Consider the following 21,489-nt stretch of genomic DNA (forward strand, 5'->3'; position numbering starts at 1 on the left):
GGACCCGTGAGCGCTCGCCGCCGGGAAGGAGCCCGGGATGGATCCCGAGAAGGAGCCCGGGTGCCACCGCGGGGCACGGGCCGGGCGGGCGGGGCACGGGGTGAGCCACGCCCACTATCGCCGGACACGCCCCACAGGCCACGCCCACCGATCCAGCCCCTCCCTTGGTCCCGGCCTGGGATCCCCGAGGTCACTTCCGGGGCGGGCCGGAAGCGGCGCGCTCGCGGTCGCGTTTAAACCGCGCAGGGCCGCGCGGCCGCTCTAGCCCCGGGGCCGCCACCCTCAGGAGCGACCCCGGTCACCGGGCCGGCCCCGCCATGCCCATCCGCGCACACTGCACCATCTGCTCCGACTTCTTCGACAACGAGCGGGACGTGGCGGCCGTGCCGTGCGGGCACACCTTCCACCAGGCCTGGTGAGCGCCGGGGCGGGCGGGGGCTCGGGCCGGGCCGTGGGTGTCAGCCGCGGGCCCCTTGTGTGGCCCCGGCGAGGGCTCGGAGGAGCTCACGGAGCTATGCGGGGCTGTGCTGATCACCCGTGTGAACGGGCTGGCCTCGGCGGTGGTGGAGTCGCCGTCCCTGCAGGTCCTTAAGGAAAGGCTGGATGTGTCACTTGGCACGGCGGTGATCGGCCATAGGCTGGACTCGATGAGCTCAGATCTTTTCCGACCTAATTGATTCGGTGCTTCTGTCGCTGTGCTGCCTGCAGGCTTTCTGCTCCGGAAGAGCCACTGTCACAGGGTGTTTGGAGGGAGTGATGTTGGATTATGGTGAAGGTGCCCTGGTAATTCCGTGCTGTTCTAGGACTCTGTTGAAAGGAAATGGTTCTTCTCAGGAAATAAACTTTGTGTGGGGAGAGGGTGGACATTTGCTTTCCTGGCTAACAAGCTTGGAGAGGAACACGGGTGTGATTGTCACTTCTCACTCAGCAGTGCTGCTCGGGCCTGCTCTCTGCCAGCAGCCAGCCGAGCAGGGAGAGCTTCCAAAGGGAACCTGCCAGCTCCAAATCATTACCTGCTCCCAAAATAAACCTTTCCAGTGTGATGTGATGGCTTGGTTGCAGAATGCATTAGGAGCTGTCCTGGGGAGCCCGGCAGGTTTGGGTTCATCACGGCAGAGCAGAGCCCGGCCCGGCACCCCTGGCTCAGAGATCCGAGTTCAGTGGCAGCCCTGGAGCTGGAGCTGTCACAGCGTGATAGAGCAGCTCCTGTCTGCATCCACTCGCTCCTGCAAAGCTGTGGCTCCTCAGTGCCTGTCTCCCAGAGAGATCTGAGCTCTGCAAAAGCTCTGCCCTGTTAAAGATAAGCTCACATGCTAAATCCAGCCAGGAATTGTCTTGGAGATGCGGGTGGAGCATGCGTGTGGAGCACGGAGCTCCTGCCGGCCGCAGCGCTGGACTGAAGGTGTGCAGTTCTGCTTTATGATGAGGAGTCACATCCTGCTGTCTCCTGGGGAGCTGGGGCATGGCTCCTGGAAGCAGTGCCCCAGGACTGTAAGGATTTACTGTGTTTTCTTTGTCTTTCTCAGCCTGTTCCAGTGGTTTGACACTGCCCCGAGCCGGACATGCCCGCAGTGCAGGAACCAGGTAAAGCCATCCCCCATGCACACTTGTGGCACCAAGGAGCTCTGGTGTGGGGTGATGCCACAAAAAGGCTTGTGGTAAAAAGCAAAGGGACTTTCTGTCACTTGGGACTTCCTAGAGGAGAGGAACTCCCCTCCCCAGCCCTTTGGGTTGCAGCGGACTGAGGGTGCCCTGCTGCTGTCTGCACTGCAGCTCCTTTCAAAAGGGGCTATGGGTTTTCAGAGCTTTTCCTTAGGCTGGGTAAGTATTGCCATGATAGGACAGGCTGCAAGGGCTTGATGGGGCACCTGAGTGGTGTTTGTGGTGTGCCCAGCCCATTGCTGTCAGGTGAACAGCCCGCTCTGCTGCACGTGGGCCTTATAGCCCCTCCTGGCTGAGCAGTACTCGACCCTCCCTTGAGAAAGGCAGTGGCTGGGGAGAGAAGGAAGCATGTGCTCTGCTTCTGAGACAGGAGGCTGAGCCTTGCATTTCCATTGGCTTAACTGAGACCTGAACGTCTTTGAAGTCCCTTGTGTCACCAGCCTTCATGCCACCAGCGGGTCTTGGCACGTGGTGGCTGCAGGAGATGTTTCCTCGCTCTCAGATGAAAATTTTTAGCCAGCTGCTGCTTGGGCTTATTCTGTGTTCGTGCTTCTTTCCTCCTCTCAAGGTCTTGGCCCTTGTTCCTTCCCTGACTTGTTGATTCCCTCTGTTCTTCTCTGCCTCTTACATCTCTGGGTTACCATGGAGTTATCGCGAAATAACATCTTATGTGGCAGTAACCATGCAATTAGCTGGTGTCATGACTGTATATAATACTTAAAACACAAAGCTGTAACTGCATGGGGGAGGTGTGGAGAGCTATCAAATTCAATTACAGCACCTTCTGCCTGCAGAAAGCAGCACGTACTTCTGTCTTAGGATTTGGCATCATGTTAGCTCAGCATCAGCTGCTTTGGGCTGAGCTGCCAGAGAACAGACTGCGCTCGATTCAGAAATGTCTGAGTCTTTCTGCTGCAGCTCAGGAGCTTGGCTGGAGTCACACTGCCAGAAACTGAGTGGGGGGTCTGCTGCTGTGCTGTTGAGCCAAAGCAGAGCATCAGCACTAATGGTGTCAAACACGTGATCTGATTTGCCTTTCATGGCCTTGTCACAAGACAGTACCTTCTCCCCCTCCATCTGTCTTCCATATCTGTTGTTTCCATATTTGTGCACGTCAAACTCTTCTGTCTCCTGTGTTAGGTCAGCAAAAGACACATCATCAGTAAGCTGTTTTTTGATGTTACCCTGGACGAGCAAGCAGCACCGGATGCTGAGACCTTGCAGGTAACTTGATGGGGGAGTTCTTTCCTCATGTGATGCTTCAGCCTCCTGGGAGGGTGGCCTGGCCTGCTGGTCCTTTGCCAGCAGGTGCTTCCCAAGCTGGAGCTTGCTGTGCTCATGTGTCTGACCTGAAGTGTATCAGTCTCTTTAGCATTCCCTCTGACCAAACCCCATGTGGTGACTCAAGGAGCCTCCTCTTCTTCCTGCTCTTCCTTCTGCTTCTCACTTTACCTGGAAACCTCCTGCAACACCATCACATCAGACTGCTGTTCCTCCCTTGGGAATGAGGGTACAGAGCTGTTCCCAAGGGCAGGAGAAGGGAAATCCCAGATGCAGTGAATTGCTGCTGGTATCTGTGGTGTGGCTGTGTGTGAGCCCTGCTAACCCCTCTGGAAAGAAGGGGCCATTGGAGGAGCCTTCTGTGGAGGGAGGTGCAGACTGAAGGATGTGGGGCTGGGTGATTCCCCAAGAGAGATGAGGAAAGGAACAGCCTGAAGCCACACCAGTAGCAGTGAACAACATGGAAGCTGGGTCCTGGTGGGATCCTGGCTGGAGCTGGGATGCTGGTGGTGTGCTGCAAGTGCCACCTTTGGGTGCAGAGAGTTGGGTGTGAGCAAGGATAAACACAGAGTGGCTGTTCCACGTTCTCCTTTGTGTAGTGTGGATGAAACAGGGCTCCTTCTGTCTTGGAATTATCTGTTCCAAAAGAAAGGGTGGCCGGTTGACCTTGGTATAACGGGATGCTTGTACCCTCTTGTGTTTAGAAGCAGCATGTGCAGCAATTACCATAATTAGCAGTTGCCATGACAATTCTATATGTACTTTGTATGTCTTTAAAATAAAGCCAGCCAGACTAGAATGTCAGTAGCAGTGTCTTTCTCCAAGATCACCAGTAAGAAATCTGAAGACTGAAGTGGGCAGAGGAGAGGAGGAGCATCTCTGGGTCCTGGAGCTGCGTGCCCTCACAGCAGATACATTTCCTTTTGTATGGATTGAGATCTGCTCCCACGGATGTAATGAGATGGGCGACTCCGAATGGGTTGTCTAGAGAGAATCGCCCTAGAAAATCTTCCTGTTCTCTCTCACCTCCACCCCAGGATCTAAAATGGGTTCCCCCAGCCTTCTGCTCCAGGCAGGCTGTGCAGAACTGCTCCCTTGCTCAAGGGCAGGACTGTGGAGCTGCTCCTGCACAACAAGCTTAATGGTAACTCCTCCTGCTCCTATAAATCTTGTGTGTATGTGTCAGAGTAACATCTAGCCTCAGTGTACAGCCTGCTTAATGAGGGCTCTGAGGTCACCAACAGAAAGAACCAAATACTTTTCTGGGTAAATCAGCATCATTAGCCTGTGTGGGTATTCATTGCTGTGTGCACTGTACAGGCTGCTGGCTGCTGCAACCAGTTTCATGTGGTGTGCTGCCTCATTTCTGGAGATATGGAGTTCTTTAAGAACACAGATGCCTTGTTTACAATGGGTGAGGGACTAATGTCCACCTAGATGTGAGATCTGCCTGTGATGGAGTGTCTGATTCTGGCCAGGCACCAGTTCAAAGCAAACACATGGTGGGCCAAGCCTGGGCTCTTCAGAGGATGAGATAAGAACCTCTCTGGTATCCTCAGCCAGAAGCAACTTCACCTGAGAAAGAAAAAAAAAAAAGAAAAATCCAAGGTTTGTGATGAACCACTGCCTGGCCCTCCAAGAGCTTGGGCATAGAGTGGTGATCATTTGTGTAATCAACTGGAGCTGTATCTGTGCAGCCCACAGCTGTCTTGGAATGAGCATTTGGCCTCCTGCCATGAAAAGGATGTGCTAGAGAGCAAAGTGTGTAGCTGTGGTCTGCTTGTCATCTTGGGGTGACAAGCTTGGGATTCTCTTTGGAGATCCAGTCTTTGGCACCCAGTGAAGTGGTTGGAAGAGCTCCCTCATGATCTGAAACCCCTTCCTGTTGTTGCAGAATTAGCCCAATTATCTTTGGTAATTGTCTTTGTTTCTGTTTCTCACTGTTGCTGTTACTCAGAAATGTTTACAGTCACAGAAATGCTGGGGCTGTTTTGCTTTCCTCCACCCCCAGGCTAAAACTTCAATAGAAACACCAGGGGGAACCTGCATCCCTGGAGTAGCTGTGGAGCACAGGCTAAGTGTCCAGGCATTTCTTTCATTACTGAACCTGGGTTTAACCTATACTGAATTTCAAGATGGTCCTTGTGAGCAGAACAGTCTCCATGTGGCTGTTCCCAGAGCAGGAAAAGGGTGAGTTTTGGAGTGTAACACCTCAGTGAGTCTGTCAAGAGCTGCTTATGATCTGGGGACTGCAGAATTCTTCCAAATGAGATTTCAGCTTGGTGAAGAGGAGGTGGGGGGAGGATTCCTGCCTGTAAACCTGCTGGGGAAGGTAGAAGCCTTGGAGGACAGCTGTCTGTTTGTGGTCAGGATATATTCGTTTGATCTTGGGAAAATGTGGTCTTGTTACTCAGTCTGGCAGGGAGAGGAGAGCTTCTCTCAGAGGAGAGAAAATTGGGAGCAGCTTTTAGGAGCTGTGGTGGAGGATGAGGGATTTCAGATTAAGTTGATGAATGAGGTAATGTTACATAGCTGCCTGAAGTAGCCCAGGGTTTCTTTGCTATCATGAAAATTAGCACATCTTGTGAGCCCACTAATCGTTCCTGAATAGGACTCTGAGGAAGCTGCTTCAGAATAGTTCCTGCAGCAGAGTTAATTCCACATTAGCCCTCCAGCAGTTGTGCCCCTTGGGGCAAGTCCCAGTCAGCTCTGCTAGGCTTTGCATTTAGTCCCTTCTGCTCTCCAAGCTTTACATCCCTCATTCTCTTTCCTGCCTTTGTTGTCACTAGCAGAGCCCTAGCTCCAGTCCTGTCAGAGCTGTGGTCACTGCTGGTGCTATTCTCGGCTCAGATTTGCATGTAGCATTCCGGGCTGCACAGATTTGTGTGCCTGTGTTGGCATTTTATTGTGGTTTTATTCCACTGCAGTTCCTGCCTGACTTGTTATGTGCTTTCCTCTGCAGTTCTCTAACACAGATTTTTAAGTCATCTTCCTTTGACTCTTTCCTGCATATATTTATTTCTCTGGTTTTTCTTTTAAATATATATACAGATATAAATAGCCTCTCTTTTTAACCTCTCTACATTTCCTTTGGCTATTCGCCAGTGTTAAATTATATCTCTTCATTTTCTCTAATTTAAACTACAGGGCATCTGCTGCCTGTTTCTGATCCTTGATGAAGGCGTTAGAAATAGTTGATGTTCCTCAGACCTTGTGGTACCCAGGAGATTTTGTGCACTCTCAGCTGGTGTGTTATGGATTGGTTTCTCAGTGATCTGTTTCCAGCATTCGATTGAGCTGTTAGCTCATATCAGCATCCTGAACTGCAGTGACTTCAGTGTCTGTCAGCATGTTTGAGTGCATGCTTGGTTACCTTTTCAGGTGTCTGGCTGTGCTCTCCTGTCTCCCACCTCCATCTGATTAAAGTTCACTTCAGTTTAAAGAACTCTCAGTAATCCCGTTAGTCTGGCAACATTCCTCCCTTATTGCCTTGTTTAGGTAAAACATTATAAAAATTGTTCTTGCCTGACTTCCTGTGTTTCCCTGAGAGCCTTCCAAAATTATTCAGCTAAAACAGGATGACTGACAGTGTGAGAAACACAAGGTTGACAAGGCTAAGATGAAGCTGCGATCCTCTCTTCTCCCCCTGAAGAATGCCAGTTGGAGGTGCTCTTTCCGTTCCCTGTGATATCCAGGCTTGTAACTCTGTGCTTGTTGTTTCTATATCCCCTCTTCAGTACCTGCTTGGTCCAAAAGTCCTGCTGAGAAGCCTCTTGGGTTTTTTAAGATCTGGTGAAAGCATCTCTGCAGGACGTTTCCTAATGGGGTTTTCTGTGTTGTGTTTCAGAATGAACTGGACAAGGTGAAGGCCCAGCTGTCCTTGAAAGGTGAGTTCCTGCAGCCTGCAGGGGATCAGCAGCTCCTGGGCTCTACCTGTGCCAGGTGGCTTGGCCAGGTCTGAGGAGCCCCTGTGCAGAGGCCAGCCCTCTCTGAAGCTGAGGGCATGGTTCAGGCTGCAAACTGTTTCACTAGAGCAACTTCTTTGGAGCTTTTCCTGAGGCGAGAACACCTACAGTGATGCACAGCTTATAGACAGAGCCTGAGTCCACAGCCTGGCCCAGCTCTGCTATAACTCAGGAGTTCACTGCAAGTTTACACAGGTAGATGCAATTGTTTTGCCCCCTTCCTGATCACAAGCTTAGAGAATTGCAGCAAAGCTCTGTCTGAAGCAGGCTTGAAAGCGAAAGCCTTGGTTTGCTTGCTGGGAAACTCACAGCTGCATATGGCAAAGGCTCATTCCCTCCAACAGATGAGAGGGTGAAAGTGGTGTCCAAAAGCAGCATTGGATTTGTTTGGCTGTTGCAGTGCCACATGTGTCGCGAGAAGAGCAGACGGAGTTCAGTGTGCACGCACTTCCATCTTCCCATCTTTAATTTTAGAGGATGTTTGAGGGAGGCAGGAAAAGCAAAAGCCCTGGAGACTTGTCGATGGGTTTTAAGCATCGTCTGTAGGCAGCCTGTCATCAGAACATGAGTCATGAGCAGCAAAAGGAAAATGTCAGTCTAAGTGACAGAAATCCTAAAACATGCTAGCAGAAGGGTAAAAAAATGTTTCAAGAATGCTGGGGGCTCACCCACGCCCCAAGAGTTGTCTTTCCTCTGCGTTCCCTGCATGCACGAGACAGACATGAATAGCCAGTAGATTGAGGATTCGGTCCTTAGCCTGAGAGTAGAATTGGATGGTCTGCACGTCTCTATTCTGAGGCCTGTTCTCCTGCCAGCTTGGTTGAGTTTAGTGACTTGGTAGAGAGCCAGATCTTCTGGGGAAGGTGGCTGGGATTCTTGCTAGGATATTATCCAAGAAAAACTGCTTGAAGGCCTGCTAATCTTCCCGGCTTCTGGTGAGTAAAGGTTGGATTTGACATTCCCTGTCCCATTCTCTTTTCATACTGGAAATGCGAAGCTCCTTCCCACCTCCTGCCTCCTTTGCTGTGGGTACTCTGCTCTCTGCTGGTTCCTGTGTATAAGTTCTCCATGTGAAGCTGTGCTCTGCTCTGTGTGCTGCAGAGGAGCTGTGGAGCTGCCAGGCTCTGATCAGCCTGCAAATGGCTCGAGAGGTGCCGAGCTCCGAGCAGGCTCTGTGGGAGGCACTCTGAATGAGCTGAAAACTCATTCCTGCAGCACGGAGGGGTTTGATTCCTGCCATCTGCCTCTGGGCAGCTGGGAACGGAGGAGGGGGAAGCCCTAACTCTTCCAGTGGGTGTGGAGTCCCTGCAAATGCAAGGGAGCATCTCCAGGCACTGCCTCTGGTGGGGAAGGGTTATTCAGATCAGCGGAGAAGCCACCCTCATGCTTCTGCTGGAACACATTCCTCTCTTGTTCCTCGGTCCCACATGGCTCTTTTACTCCCTGATTGAACAGTGCAGCTTCCCTGCAGGTCCTGCTCCCACAGGATGTGCAGGCAGAATTTGAAACTGGATGGCTTGCAAGGAGAACAAGCTTTTTGGAAAAGCACTCTTTGGCTCTCTACTATTGCCAGGCTGGAGTCACAGGCAATTTTAGCAAAGACTCTGAAGATGGTGAGCTGAAGGTTTTACCCTGCCCTCAGCAGGGTTAGGTGGAGGAGTTCCTGCTTTCCCTCATTACCCAACTGCTTTGAGCTTCTCAATGATGCTGGCTGTTCCCTGCTTGGTCTGGCAGCTCCTGATAGTGAGTGTTGGTTAGGGTTAGGATTAGTGATTGTTGCTTTCTGACCTGTCCTTCCCTTGTCTCCACAAAACAAATTGAAATCTGGTGGTGATTTCCACCACCTTCTTTCTGGTGGTCAGAGAGGCATGTGCTTTGCTCCTGGATTGCTAGAGGGAGGGACAGCAGGATGCAAAGGTTTTGTGACCTGCAAAAAGTGGGCACTTGGGGAATCTACCTAAGCTGTCATGTTCTGCAGTGCCCCCAGGGTGCTGCCCTTTGATGTAGGTGCTGTGGTTTGTGAGGGCACGTGCAGCAGCTTGGTGGACCCCTGCATACAGCTGCTCAGTGGCCCCCAAAGGGGTTCCTGACATGTAAGATTCCATGTGGAGAGGATGGATACAAAGCTCTCTTCTCCAGCTCTATGACAGCTTGGTGTAACTCGAGAGGAATTATTTCCTTGTGCAAGCCTGGCTTTGAGAAAACGCAAGAGTTAAGATACATCATCTTAATGCTAGCAGGGCTGGCGCTGGAAAGCTATTAAAGGGAATTTTTTATCTTTAGTAAAGAAATCTTGAAGCCTGCTGGCACTGAGAGAAGCAATTGCTCAGTACAGACCCTGGTGCAGACGCCACTTAGAGAAATGGCTCTCTCCAGGAATGGCCGAATCCTGGCAGCCTGGAGCTCAGCCTGCCAGCAGTCTGTGTGCTGCTGCTGCTGTGCTGCAACTGGAGTCTGGGTTACCAGGCCATGACCTTTCTGTTTCTTCCTTTGCAGAGAAAGAAAAGCGGGAATGCCAGGCTGTTGTGGACGGGCTGAGGGACACACTGGATGTGCGCAATGCCACCATAGAGTCGCTCCAGAAGATGCTGGGAGAGACAGAGATGCTGTGCTCCTCCCTCAAGGTACCTATCCTGTCCCCAGCAGGGCCAACCATCATGCAGTCAGTTTTAGTTCTGTTGAAGATCTCTGCAGATCCTGCTAATAAAGAGATTGTGCTGGTGGGATTTTGGGTCTGGTACCTGGATTTTCATTCTGGTTTGATTAATCGAAGCAAGTGCTGTTGCTGGACTTGAGGTCCTGTTTGTGCTCTGCCTGAGGTGATTCAGAGGCATAAAAAGCCTACGGGCCTGTGGTTTGTGTACAGGAGCTCAAGGTAGTGGTATCCCTGGTGAGGGAGAAATGCCAGCCCAGCCTGAGGAATGTGGCTGAGCCTCACTAATGAAGTGGCAATGCTGGTCATAAAGGTAGTAGCAGGAATCTAGAGTGGGAACTAGCCCCAGCACCCCGTTGCTGAAACAGTGGTTCCCTGAGGTAGAATGTTCTTCTGAAATGGGTTTAGGCCAAGTGGGATTCAAGGAAAATTAGTTTCTTACTTTGATCGGGGGTAGAAATCAAACTGAAAAATATGGAGGGGGAGTTGCAGGCTTCAGCTGAGTGGGATCTGATCCAGCTAACTCTCCTGTCTCTGTTCTGTTGCCAGGGCTTTGCCTCAGTTAGGTTAGTAATGTTGTGAAGTCCAGGGATCAAATATTCCTGTTGTGCTTCAGTGTGCAGTGACTCAGTGTGTAGTCATGTACTATGCATAAACAGCAAGAGGAAGAGGGCAAGAGCAGGAGCAGCTTTGTTGGGATGTCTTGGAGCAGCTTTGCCTTGATGCTGGGCTGGGCACTCTGTGCTGTGTGAAGGTGATGTGCCTGTCTCAGGCAGGTGGGGTGCAGGCAGGTGAGGTTGTGAGTGCAGTGGGAAAGTGGGATAAGTGTCTACTGCACTTCCCATGCTGTCTGACCCAGTGTCCTAAACTGTGTCCTGTTTCTTGACCTGCAAGGCCAAGTGGCCCAGAGAGAGCTTGTAGACATGTCCTGGTGCTATTGTGCTATATGCTTCCTGCAGCTGGGCTCTTCTGGGAGGGAGCATCTGGGGGATCTACCTGACTCTAGGGCAGAAGGAGTAAGGAATTAATGCCAGGCAGGCCTCACTGTGGGCCAGCACAACTGGTTTTGCCCAACCATGGGATTATATCCAATCTGCTTTCATGTAAAGGCACCCTGGATCTTGGCCATGCCATAGGTGCTGGTGTGATCCTAGGTCAGTGGCAGGATGCCCCCTCCTCCAGCAGAAATAACTGTGACAGTGAGCTGGTACTTGTGCTCAACTCAGCATCTCAGTGCTGGGTTTTCCTGCCTTGACACCTCTGGAGGAGGCTCTGTGCTGATCTTCCCTGTTGCAAAACCCTCTCTGTATGCTTAAGTCCCTTTAATGAAAGCTGGGCAGGGCAGAAGGATTAGGGACCTGGAGGTATCTTTTCTGTGCTGTATGGGGTTTCCCAGCGGAATGCCAAGCACTGTCTTAAACTGCATCATTAAAGATTAAAGCACTGAACTTGTGCAGTGAAAATACAGGCTTAACTGGCTGTGACGCAGGCTAAGGCTGTGAGCTGGGCCTGTCTTCTGCTGGCACTGCCAGTTTGCTGCAGTTTCAGGCTGGCTGAAGCTGGGGCCTCTGCCCCGACCAGGCACAGAACACTGCTGTGAGGATCTTGGGTTTTGAGAGTTCTGGTTAGGGAAAAGCCAAAGACAGGCTCCAGTTAAACAAGAGTGACACATGAGCCTGCAACACTGTCCCTTCTCAGCTTCCCAGTGGTTTCACAGCTGTTTGGTTTCTGTGGCAGGAAGTGGATAAAATCCTTGAACTTGAGTGGGAAAGAGCTTTACAAGGCAATGATCTTTTCCCAGGCCTTTCCCTGCAATCAGCACTGTGCTGAAACCAGAGCCTTTCAAAGTTGCTGTGCAAGGTGCCCAGGCACACTCAAACCTAGACAGCACAGATGCCTCAGAATGGTGCTAATTCAGCTATTCCCATCCTCTGGCACACTGCAGATGTGTGCTTTTCCATCTCAGCTGAGGTTCTGTGTTACTGCTGGAGAGGCAATATGTGGTGGTGTTTGCAGGGTTCCCAGGACGAGGAAAGAGATAAGAATCTTGACTCCATATTTCAGAAGGCTGATTTATTATTATATATTATATTAAAAGAAAATTATATATTAAAACTATACTAAAAGAATAGAAGAAACTATTTAATCAGAAGGCTTGAAAGGAAAGGAATGGAATGATAATAAAATCTTGTGACTGCTCACAGCCTCGACACAGGTGGCTGTCACTGGTCATCAAGTAAAAACAATTTCACATGCTGGGTAAACAATTCTCCAGATCACATTCCAAAGCAGCAAAACAAGGAGAAGCTGAAGCTTTTCAGCTTCTCAGGAGAAAAGGTCCTGGCAAAAGGATTTTTCATAAAATATGCCTGTGACAGCAATAGGCTGCAATAGACTTGCAGGAGGTGAGAGAAGTGCCCGGGGGGTTGTCTGGTTTCACTGAGGTCTTCCAGAAGAGACCCACTCATCCCTATCTATGCTCTAAGCAGCTAATAGCAAGGAGAGTTGAGAGGCTGAAGCAATCAGCTGTGCAGGGAGGGAAAGGCAATAGCAAGATTTGCTTGCTCCTTTGCTTTTGAAAAACAAATTGTCACCACTGCATACAGGGCACTGTGCAGCAGAGAGGGGGCTGTGACATGGGATCAGCTCCAGTCTTGCCTTGTGATCAGCACTGAGACCCTGCTGTGCTCATGGGGAGCAGAGCTGGGGGTGCAGTGGGAGGGAGTCAACTCTCCATAATCCCAGGCTGCTGAGGTGGCGAGAGCATTCAGCCAATGTGTGCTCCCAGCTGCCCACAGTGCGTGTAAGCTGGGATGTTTCTCCAGCAATCCCTGGAGCCTCACAGCGGGCTGGGTGTGCTTGCTTCCCTGCAGAAGCAGATGAAGTTCCTGGAGCAGCAGCAGGAGGATAACAAAAGTTCAAAGGAGGAGGCTCGCCGGCTGCGGAACAAGCTGAGAACCATGGAGAGGTGAGATCCAGGGTGCAGACTGAGCTGCACACACACCTCTGCCCTTTCTGGGGAGGGGAGTAGGGTCTTGCTGCAGCACCCATCTCCATGTGCTGGATCATCTCATCTTGAACTTTGAAATGGCTGCTTTTAGCTGCCCTTGCATGCCTCCTGCCCCTGCTGTTTGCAGACAGCTGCTCTCATTAAAGAGCAGCAAGGCAGGGTACTGGCCTCGTCTCTAGTGCACTGAGCATGGCTATGTGCCATTTCTGTTGTCAGAGGATGCTGGGGCAGAATGCCAGCCCAGGAGCACAGGGACCAAGAGCTGGGCATCAGTTCCATGTGCAGTATGTGTGTGCAGCTGCCCCTTCTCTAGTCCAAGCAGTGCTGCTTTTCCCCAGTGAAAAGCCCTGCTTGAGGTGAGGCAGCTGTCTGTCTTCTCCCATGACACCCAGAGTGCCTGCAGGACAAGCTCAGGCTGCACCAGCCCCTTGAGGGGGAAGCAGGGCTTTTGTCTCTTTCCCAGGTCAGTTTGTGATTCATGAGCTGAGGGTATGTTTTTGTTTGTGTTTTTTTTTGTGCAGGATCGAGCTGTTGCTTCAGAGCCAGCGCTCAGAAGTGGAGGAGATGATCAGAGACATGGGAGTTGGGCAGGCAGCAGTGGAGCAGCTTGCAATCTACTGTGTCTCCCTCAAGAAGTAGGTGCTGCAGGCTTGGCACAGCTGGCTGGTGTTGTCCTGGGAGTGCCCAGGGAGAACCCTCTGCCGAGCACCCACAGGCACATGGGCTCTGTGGGGCTTTCACCACCTCTTAGGGCTTCCACTGGGCTTTGACTGACAGATCCTGGGGACCTAGTTTGGAGCCTGTCACACTGAACTGTTCCTCTTGTCACTGTGGTGACATGTGTGTCACCATGGGAACTGTCTCCAGAGTTGTCAGTGCACCTATGAAGTGATGATGATTATTCCCTCTGCTTTCCTCTCATGCCCGGGGGAAAGCAAGCGGCTGCAGAGCTCTGGGTTGTGCCCTCTGCAGCACTGCACTGTGCAGCTGTGGCCTCTGGCAAAGCAAGCCTCCACTGCTGCCCTCCCCTACCTGGATATCCATCTGGTCCTGCTGGGGGAAAAACACAGCTTTTTTTGTGTCTGTTCTGATAGCAGCTGAATAACTGCAGCTTTGGTACAAAGCTGTAATGAGGCAAGTGTCCCTGTGGTGTAATTGGGAATGAATGTGCATGGCCAGTAGTGGGAAGTCTCTGAAAAGTCACTTAAAGCAAAGTCCCCTGTTTGCTGCCAGCATGGAGGCTGTGCTCTGTTTTCTGTCTTTTTCACTGGCAACTAAAACATCCCTGGCTCTGGTTCCCATTTTGCTGCTGGAATCAGGCAGGGTACCCCATGCAGGTTTTTCTCCCCCATGGTGTAGTGGAATGTGTGACAGTGTTAGTACACTCACTCCTCTTTGTTCCTTAAAGGGCATTGTGTCTCCTGGGTTTTCTCTGGTGGCTCTGCAGGTCCAGGGCTTCAATTTGAGGGTCTTGGCTTGACTCTGAGAAGTTCTGGCACAGCTGCCTTACAAGCAGTGTGACTCTTTGGGTCTCTTTGTAGGGAATATGAGAATTTGAAGGAGGCTCGGAAGATGTCTGGTGAGATGACAGAGAAGCTGAAAAAGGAGCTGTTTTCTGTCAATAATAAGGTAAAGGAGAGTGTGAGTTGCCAGGGTGACATCTGGTCTGTAGATCCCTGTCCATAACTGAGGCCCAAGGCCTCTGCAGTGACCCCCTCCCACACTGATAGGTACAGGTGTGTGGAAGGGCCAGGCTGGGTTTCTGGGTCAGGATGTGATGTGGTGAGCAAACAGCTCATGGGCTGTTGTCAGGAGGGCAGTCTCTGGGGACGGTGCTGGGGCAGCATGTGCAGAGCCAGCCAGAGTTTGGCAGGGAGCCTGTGCTGGAAGGCAGCAGCACACAGGTGCTCCACTGCTCCCACTGGGTTCTGGAAGTAGCAATTCCTTCATCCGGCTTCTCTGCTGAGCACTCAGCTGCCAGCTCTTCCTGCTGCAGAACTGGGCCCTATAGGAAGTGGGAAGGGGTTTGGAGCCAGTATTAGTTGAGCAGGGCTTAGTCCTGGCTTGGCACATCCACTCACACCTAGCCTTGTGCCTCCAGCCAAGTGAACTGGGCCAGGGCTCCCACGTTGTGCTGTGCCCAGGCAGGAGAGCTTCCCAAAGCACAGTGAGGACACACAGGTGGCCCTGCACAGAGCCTGCCTGGGCTGCTGCAGAGCTGGTGCAGAGCCTGGGGATGCTGACCTGCCTCTGCTGCTGTGCTCCCCCTGCTCCAGGCATGGCTGGGCTCTGTTAGCTCAGGTCAGGCAGGACTGTGTTTGTTCTGGGAGTGCATCCCTGTGAAAAGCATGTGTGTAGCCTCACTCCCCAAGGCACAGGTGTTCCCTGGGGCATCCCTGTGCCTAAGCCAACAAAGTGAGAAGTTGTGGGTGGATTTGGCCTACTTCTGTTACTCAGCCATAGCTGCTGTCCCCTCAAATGGAGAGGGAGGTTTTCAGATTGCTGTGCTGTGCTCCCCAGAGAAGTTAACCCCTCCACAAGGTTCTGCTGCTGGAATTGGGCTGCTCCTGGCTGAGTCAGCCCCAAGCTGTGGTGGCCAGCGGGGGTCAGGAGGATGCGAGTCAGTGCACAAGGGGCTCAGGCTTGGCTGCCAGAGAGCTGACTGTACCCACAGAGTGTGAGCTGGCCCAGGCTCCTGGACTCTCTGAAGTGTCTGAAGTGGTAGCAGGCCACTTCCTGACCCCTGCTGCTGGCATGCTTCCCTGTTGAATCAGGCTTGTCCATGTGCCAGCACTGCTGATGCACAGCCATCCTCCAGCCTGTGGTTTGTGATTCCTGTGCTCTGCTGTGTCCAAAGTCCTGCAGGAATTCAGAATGCAGCCACCAAGTGTTAGAGCAGTGAAAAACTCTTGCTGTGAGGCATAAATGCTGGGCAAGCAGCCCTGGACATCCCTCTGCAGGCAGCTTGTGGAATTGGGTAGGGATTGGATTGCACTGGTACAGGAGAGGTTGGTCAGACTGACACAGGAAAATGGAGCCCTGAAACAGGGGGAGCAGCATGTGCTGCAGAGCACACTGCTCTCACAGGGCTCTGCAGTTCCCCTACCCAGATCAGTGTAACCCACACTCTGTTGTGTTCTCTAGTTGCAGAAAACGACTTCAGAGTTGGAGAAGACAAAGGAGGAGTTAAAAAGCACACAGAAAGATCTGAAGAATGCAGACAAGGAGATCTTGGTGAGAATATCTTTCTTCATGGCCAGCTGCCAGTTACTGCAGACTGGTCTGCAGCTGCAAAGCCAGGAGTTATGCTGGCTTTTGCTCAGTGACTAAATTTCCCAGCCTACCTCTGAGCTCCACCTGATGTTGATTTATGGAAAAGGGGCAAAGTATCTACTGCTAAATTTTTCCTTATCTCACTGGCTGCTTTCCATTTTCTCTCCAGAGTTTGAAGAAGAAGATAGACATCCTGCAGGACACTCTGAAGGTCCCATCTGTAACTAGGGAAACACTCAGCCGGCTAGTCTTGGAAAGGTTAGTGAGCTGCATCCTCACACACAGTACAGGCATGTAGGGGACAGGCCCAAAGCCAGAGTTGACAGTTTACCTGAGAAAGCAGAGATGTACTAGTCTGGCAGGTGTTGCAGAGTTATGGTGGTTTTGTTCCTTGTATCATTTTTCTTGTGGCTGATGAGATGATGTTTGGTTTAAGTGGAGAAAATCTCTGAGGGTTTGGGTCAGGAGAGGGTGGAGGAATGGCCTGGGTTGTGAAAAAGTCTTTGTCACTGTGCCCTGCCTGTGAAACACCCCTAAAGCTGCTGTTCTTGTGGCTTTAGAGTTGGCCATGTGAGCATGCACTGGTGTATGGTGACCAAAGATCTCAGCTAGGCAGAGGAATCTGTCCTGAGAAATGACATCTGCTTTTATCCAGCCTTTCTTGAGGAGCCTGTGCCATTGGCCGAGTAGAGACAGCTGGGTTGTGTGCCCAGAGCAGCAGTGTGTCAGTGTGGTTCCTGTCCTCTGGGTGCTGGTGTCACAGCACTCAGCATTTGAGGGGGAGCAGTAATTTGGGACATGGAATTTAAACTCTGGGGTTCAGATTGTCCTTTCTTTCATGTGCAAGCAGAACGGGGCTGTCTGAGCACTCAGTGTCGTGGGGTGCAGCTCTGCCTTCCCCTGGATGAGGCAATGTCTCAGTGGCTGATGCTTTTCCTGCCTTGCAGCCCTGCTCCCATGGAGCTGCAGCATCCCAAGCTCCACCGCCCGGCCCACAGCGATGAGATCAATCTGGATGCCACGTTCGATGTGGCCACCCCTGAACACCAGCCCTGCACAGCTCCCCTCGGCCCTGCAAAAAGGCAGAAGCTGGATAAAAAGCCGTGAGTTTTCCCTCCTCTTTCTGCTTCTAAAGGAGATCAAAGTCTCACTGCTTTGGAAGTTTCTGTGTGAGATCAGATAGCTCTCCAGCTGCCTGATGGCGTGCTGGAAGCTTTGTCGTCATTTGCTTGGCCTTGTCTGTCCTTGCCAGCTCCATTTGAACAATAAATCTCTGCTGATTTGCTCCTTGGGCTCCTTACAGGCCTCCTGTGGTAAATCTGGCGAAGAAAGTTCTGAAGGAAGCAGTGGAGGTAAAAGGACTAATCTTGATTTTTCTGTGTCGCCTCTTTGATTCTGCTGTTAATAAGCTTGGAATAAAGAATCTATTTTCTCCCTTGTGGCCATAGACTGGCCCATCTATAGAACCAGTCTGTGCTTCAAAGTGTTTTCCTTGATGGTCTCCTAGAAACACTGTTGCTGCCTCAGGCCTCCTGGAGCTGGGCAGGAGAAGGGAGGGTGGGGACCCACATGCTTGCTGATGATTGTGCCCCAGATGTGCTTCACAAGCACCACTGGAGCTGACCACAGGGGCTGTGGGGTCAGCTGAGGTGGCTGTTTGCCCAGGCTTGCTGGTGGCAGTGTCCTGCCTCCTGGGCACTGCTCCACATAAGCCCCAGTGGGAGGTTGGGAGCTGCTGGTTTTCAACCTGATGTGATATGGCAGTAACCATTACCTTGAATAGCTGTCTGTGTTATCAGTGCTGCCTGAATGTGGATTCCATTCAGCAGATTGTGCTGGTTAAAGAGCTTTTCTTGTTATTTTGTGGGACAGAACGGGGCAGATGATCTGGAGGATGATGCTCTTAAAGGACTCTTGCCAGCATTCATCAGGAACTCTTTTCTCTCCAAGAAGCCATCTTCGGGTGGTGTGCTGGGTTCCCACAGGAACACGGGCTCTGTAAGTATGACTGTCCAGTTGGTGAGTGTGCCCAGGGCTGGCACTGCCACCTCTGTCCTGAACTGACCCTGAAAGAGAAAGTGAATGAGGCTTTTACCTTGCCACATTCAGTGTGTGGAAAATAAATCTCAGAGCACAACCTGGCTACTTCCCAGTCCTGCAGAGCTCCAGGGATGACAGATGCTCATTCCTTTCCTGGCAGCAGACTAAGTGGCTCTCAATGTCCTATTCCTCCACCTCCTTGGAGCTTAGGGTATTCTCCTTGTATTCCTCACTCCCAGTGACAAAATCCTAAGCCTTGGTTTGCTTATCTGAAAAAGTGCCCAATATTCCCAAACTTTGTTAATACCCATGGGTCTGTTTTTTTTCAAAAGTGAGAACTCTAGCACAAGTACTGAGTGTTTCCAAGTGCCTTTAAGCCTTCTCCGGAAGCTCTGGTCTGCAGGACTCCCCCTTCCCCATACCCAGCATGAGGAGAAGTAGCCAAGGCTGTGTGCTGCTCCAGGCTCATTTTGTTTTCTCTCCTAGGTGAGGATGGGCTACGATGGCATGGGAGGCAGGACAAAGTTCATAGAGCCAGTATCCTTTCCTGCAGCTTGTGTGGCACTACTGATGCTGTGGGCACCTCATTTCTGATCCTTCTCTTTGGTCTCAACAAAAAATGGACTTGGGATCCACAAGGAATGATCTGAGCTCTCTCTGAACAAATCTGAGCTCAGCAAAGGCATCAAGGTCCTGAACTTGCTGAGAGTACTTGTGGCTGGTTCAGAGGAGTGCCTCAGCTAGAAATCAGTGCAATTTTCAGAGACTGCCTGTGCCCTTGAGATCTAACAGCAGCAGTGTAGCACAGTCTCTCCTGGCTGTGTGCCTGCCTGCCTGTGCAGCTGGAGCCTTCATTCTGTGGGATGCTGCTGCTCCACAGTGGTGAGGAGTGGCTGGGCTGAGCTCATCCCCAGGTGTGGAGCTGTTCCTGCCTTGGGATTGCTCTGCCATGGGAGGCTGCAGGCTCTGGCTGCTCTCCCTTCACCTCACAGTGTCCTGGCTCAGGAGGACTTGCAACTCAAACAGATATGCTGTTAAAATGCTGGTTTATGTGCGGGGGAATAGCATGGAATCATGAAATCATTAATTTGGAAAAGAGCTCTAAGATCAGAGTCCAACCATTAACCCAGCATTAGCAAGCCCACCACTAACCCATGTCCCTAACCAACCTGTCTGCATGTGTGGTGGTGTTCACAAGAGTCCCAGGATGAGAGAAGAGACGAGAATGTTGACTCTGTTGAGAAGGCTGATTTATTATTTTATTATATATATTATATTAAAACTATACTGAAAGAATAGAAGAAAGGGTTTCATCAGGCTTGAAAGGAAAGGAAAAAGAATGGAATGAATAACAAAAGCTCTTGACTCTCAGAGAGTCTGAGCCAGCTGACTGTGATTGGCCATTAATTAAAAACAACTACATGAGACCAATCACAGATGCACCTGTTGCATTCCACAGCAGCAGATAACCATTGTTTACATTTTGTTCCTGAGGCCTCTCAGCCTCTCAGGAGAAAAAATCCTAACAAAAGGATTTTTTATAAAATGTGTCTGTGACATGCATGGTTTTTGAATGCTTCCAGGGACTTCCACCATTTCCTGGGCAGCCTGTTGCAATGCTTGAAGAGATGTTTTGTAATACCCAAATTTTATAAACCCCCTGTTTGGGAAATGTTCCCTGACACGTGGGACAGGCGTGTGCCTGAGCTCTGCTCCTCTGAGAAGGCAGCAAAGCCCATCCTGTCCTCAGGGATGCAGGTGTATGGCTGGGTCCCAGGCCTGTGGTTCAGGCTGGACTGCAGCAGGTGTTGGATCACTTGTGTTCCCAGGGCACCAATCTGTGCTTTCCTTGACAGTTTTACCTCCAGACAAACCTGGCAGAAATCCGTCCATTACAGGTTAGGAGCAAGAAGAAGGTCTCCAGACCAGCATCTGCAGCTCCTGCACCTTCCTCCAGCAGCAGCAGCAGCAGCCAGGCCAGAATGGACACTTTCCTGCTATGAGAGTCCCTGACTTCCTGGGAGAGGCTTGGAGAAGAGGCTGCAGGGCAGAGCACGCTTGCCCAGAGCCTGGCACAAGGCAATGTGCAGCCACCAGTGCCTGGGGTGCTGTTCACAAAGCACTGATGCTGCCTTGTGGTGAGATGAGCTGCCCTGGGGAGAATCCTGCCCCTGCAGCAAGCCTCTGGAGGCCAAGCCTCTGGCTAATTAATGCCTGGACTGAGTTACCCTCATTTTACCATTCCTTCATCCATTTTTTCATGCAGAATTAACAGGGTTTTCTTGCCTTCTGGCCTCCTCAGAGTTCTGCAGTTGCTGCTGCTTTGGGCTCTCTGGCACCAGGTGGAACTGCACTTGCTGGATGCAGTCACAAGCAGGAGGTGCAGGGAGGTGTCTGGGATGTCAGTCTGGAGAGCAGCAGGGAGAAGGGACCTGGACCAGCTCCATGCCTGGTGTGAATAGTTCCAAGAAACTTTACTGGAGGAAGAAGTGTGTAGAGCACCGTGTGTGGCTGTCGAGTGTTTGTATATTCATCATCAAACTGAACACCTTTCCTCAGCCACAGGCCTGTTGGGGCTGGGGAGATCCACAGGTGGACTTGGGAGCTGTGTTGCCCTATTCTGGATCATGAAATCCAGAGTGGTCTTGCAGGCTTGGCACTGAAACTACTGACCTGGAAGGAAACTATTGGGGTGGGCATTCCTGCTGCACATGGAAGCAGAGAAGGGTGTGCTGGTGTGAGCTTTGTGCTTGGCAGGTGTGGGTGTGAAACTTGTTTATTAGTTTCTATGTTTTAATAAGAGAGTATTTTTATTGTTTTGTAACTGTTCTAGCTTGTGATGAGAAGGTTAGGAATGGCCTGGAGAAGTGATGAAGGGGAGGGGGAGGCTGGTGGGGCTGAACATGTCTGGGTTCTTCAGCTTGGAGCCGTGGAACAGGAGGTTCACACATGAAGCAGGGCTGTCCAAGCTGCAAGGAACAGATGTGGTGAGGCACTTCATAAAGCCCTCTCCTGTACAAATCTGACCTTTCCTATTTCCAGCTGCTTCAGGCCAAATTTGTATTACTGGACTGGCTAAAAACATGATTTTTGGGAATAAAATATATTACTGTGCACACTTGTTAACACAACTGGCTTCTGAGCATTTTCCAGCCTCTTGCACCTCAGGGTGGAGGTCTGAGCTGGGGTGATGGATGTGCTCAACCCTTCAGGTTCCTTTGGGGTGGCAGGCCCCTTGTGCAGGGAAGGACAGGGGTGGGGTGAAACCAAGGGGACAGTGATGCCCATCCCCAGGGAAGGGAACAAGGCACAGCCCTGCAGAGCATGAGCTGTGTCCCACCTGCAGCACCTGAGGCTGACTGCAGAATGCAGTGGGATGAGGGGAGAGTTTGGAGGAGCCAGGAGAGAGGGTTCAGAGGGCTGGAAAAATAAGCTTGGGGGGGACTTAATCAAGCAAGGTGAATTCTGCAGAGGAGAAGCCTGGGTGGGGGTCTGCAGAGACCCTGCTGTCTTTGTCCCTTTGAGGTAGGTGTCAAATGCCTGTAAATGTGACTTGCTCTGGATCTCTCCAGATCAGGAAGACCCTTTTAAGAAGGCAGAGTGGG

At 51.4% G+C, this 21,489-nt stretch overlaps 1 protein-coding gene across 1 annotated transcript; it reads left to right on the forward strand.

Annotated features, from left to right (window-relative positions):
• The first annotated feature begins 34 nt into the window (after nt 1-34).
• Nucleotides 35-21,007, forward strand: TRAIP (TRAF interacting protein). The gene is made up of 15 exons (XM_074550077.1): nt 35-415; nt 1,527-1,584; nt 2,803-2,886; nt 6,791-6,830; nt 9,405-9,532; nt 12,435-12,529; nt 13,093-13,206; nt 14,113-14,200; nt 15,716-15,805; nt 16,014-16,102; nt 16,792-16,947; nt 17,148-17,196; nt 17,717-17,842; nt 18,371-18,421; nt 19,753-21,007. Exons 1-15 carry the CDS (start codon nt 318-320, stop codon nt 19,885-19,887), a joined length of 1,401 nt encoding a protein of 466 aa, XP_074406178.1. The 5' UTR covers nt 35-317; the 3' UTR covers nt 19,888-21,007.
• Nucleotides 21,008-21,489: the final 482 nt, after the last annotated feature.

This window comes from Zonotrichia albicollis, chromosome 12, assembly GCF_047830755.1.
Source record: "Zonotrichia albicollis isolate bZonAlb1 chromosome 12, bZonAlb1.hap1, whole genome shotgun sequence".
In the NCBI taxonomy this organism is placed as follows: domain Eukaryota; kingdom Metazoa; phylum Chordata; class Aves; order Passeriformes; family Passerellidae; genus Zonotrichia; species Zonotrichia albicollis.

Excerpts from the sequence above, each read along its gene's own strand:
- TRAIP (XM_074550077.1), top strand. The coding sequence starts at position 318 with ATGCCCATCCGCGCACACTGCACCATCTGCTCCGACTTCTTCGACAAC. Across the intron at positions 16,948-17,147 it reads CAGAAGCTGGATAAAAAGCC|GCCTCCTGTGGTAAATCTGG; the intron begins GTGAGTTTTCCC and ends GGCTCCTTACAG. Across the intron at positions 17,843-18,370 it reads CCCACAGGAACACGGGCTCT|GTGAGGATGGGCTACGATGG; the intron begins GTAAGTATGACT and ends TTTCTCTCCTAG.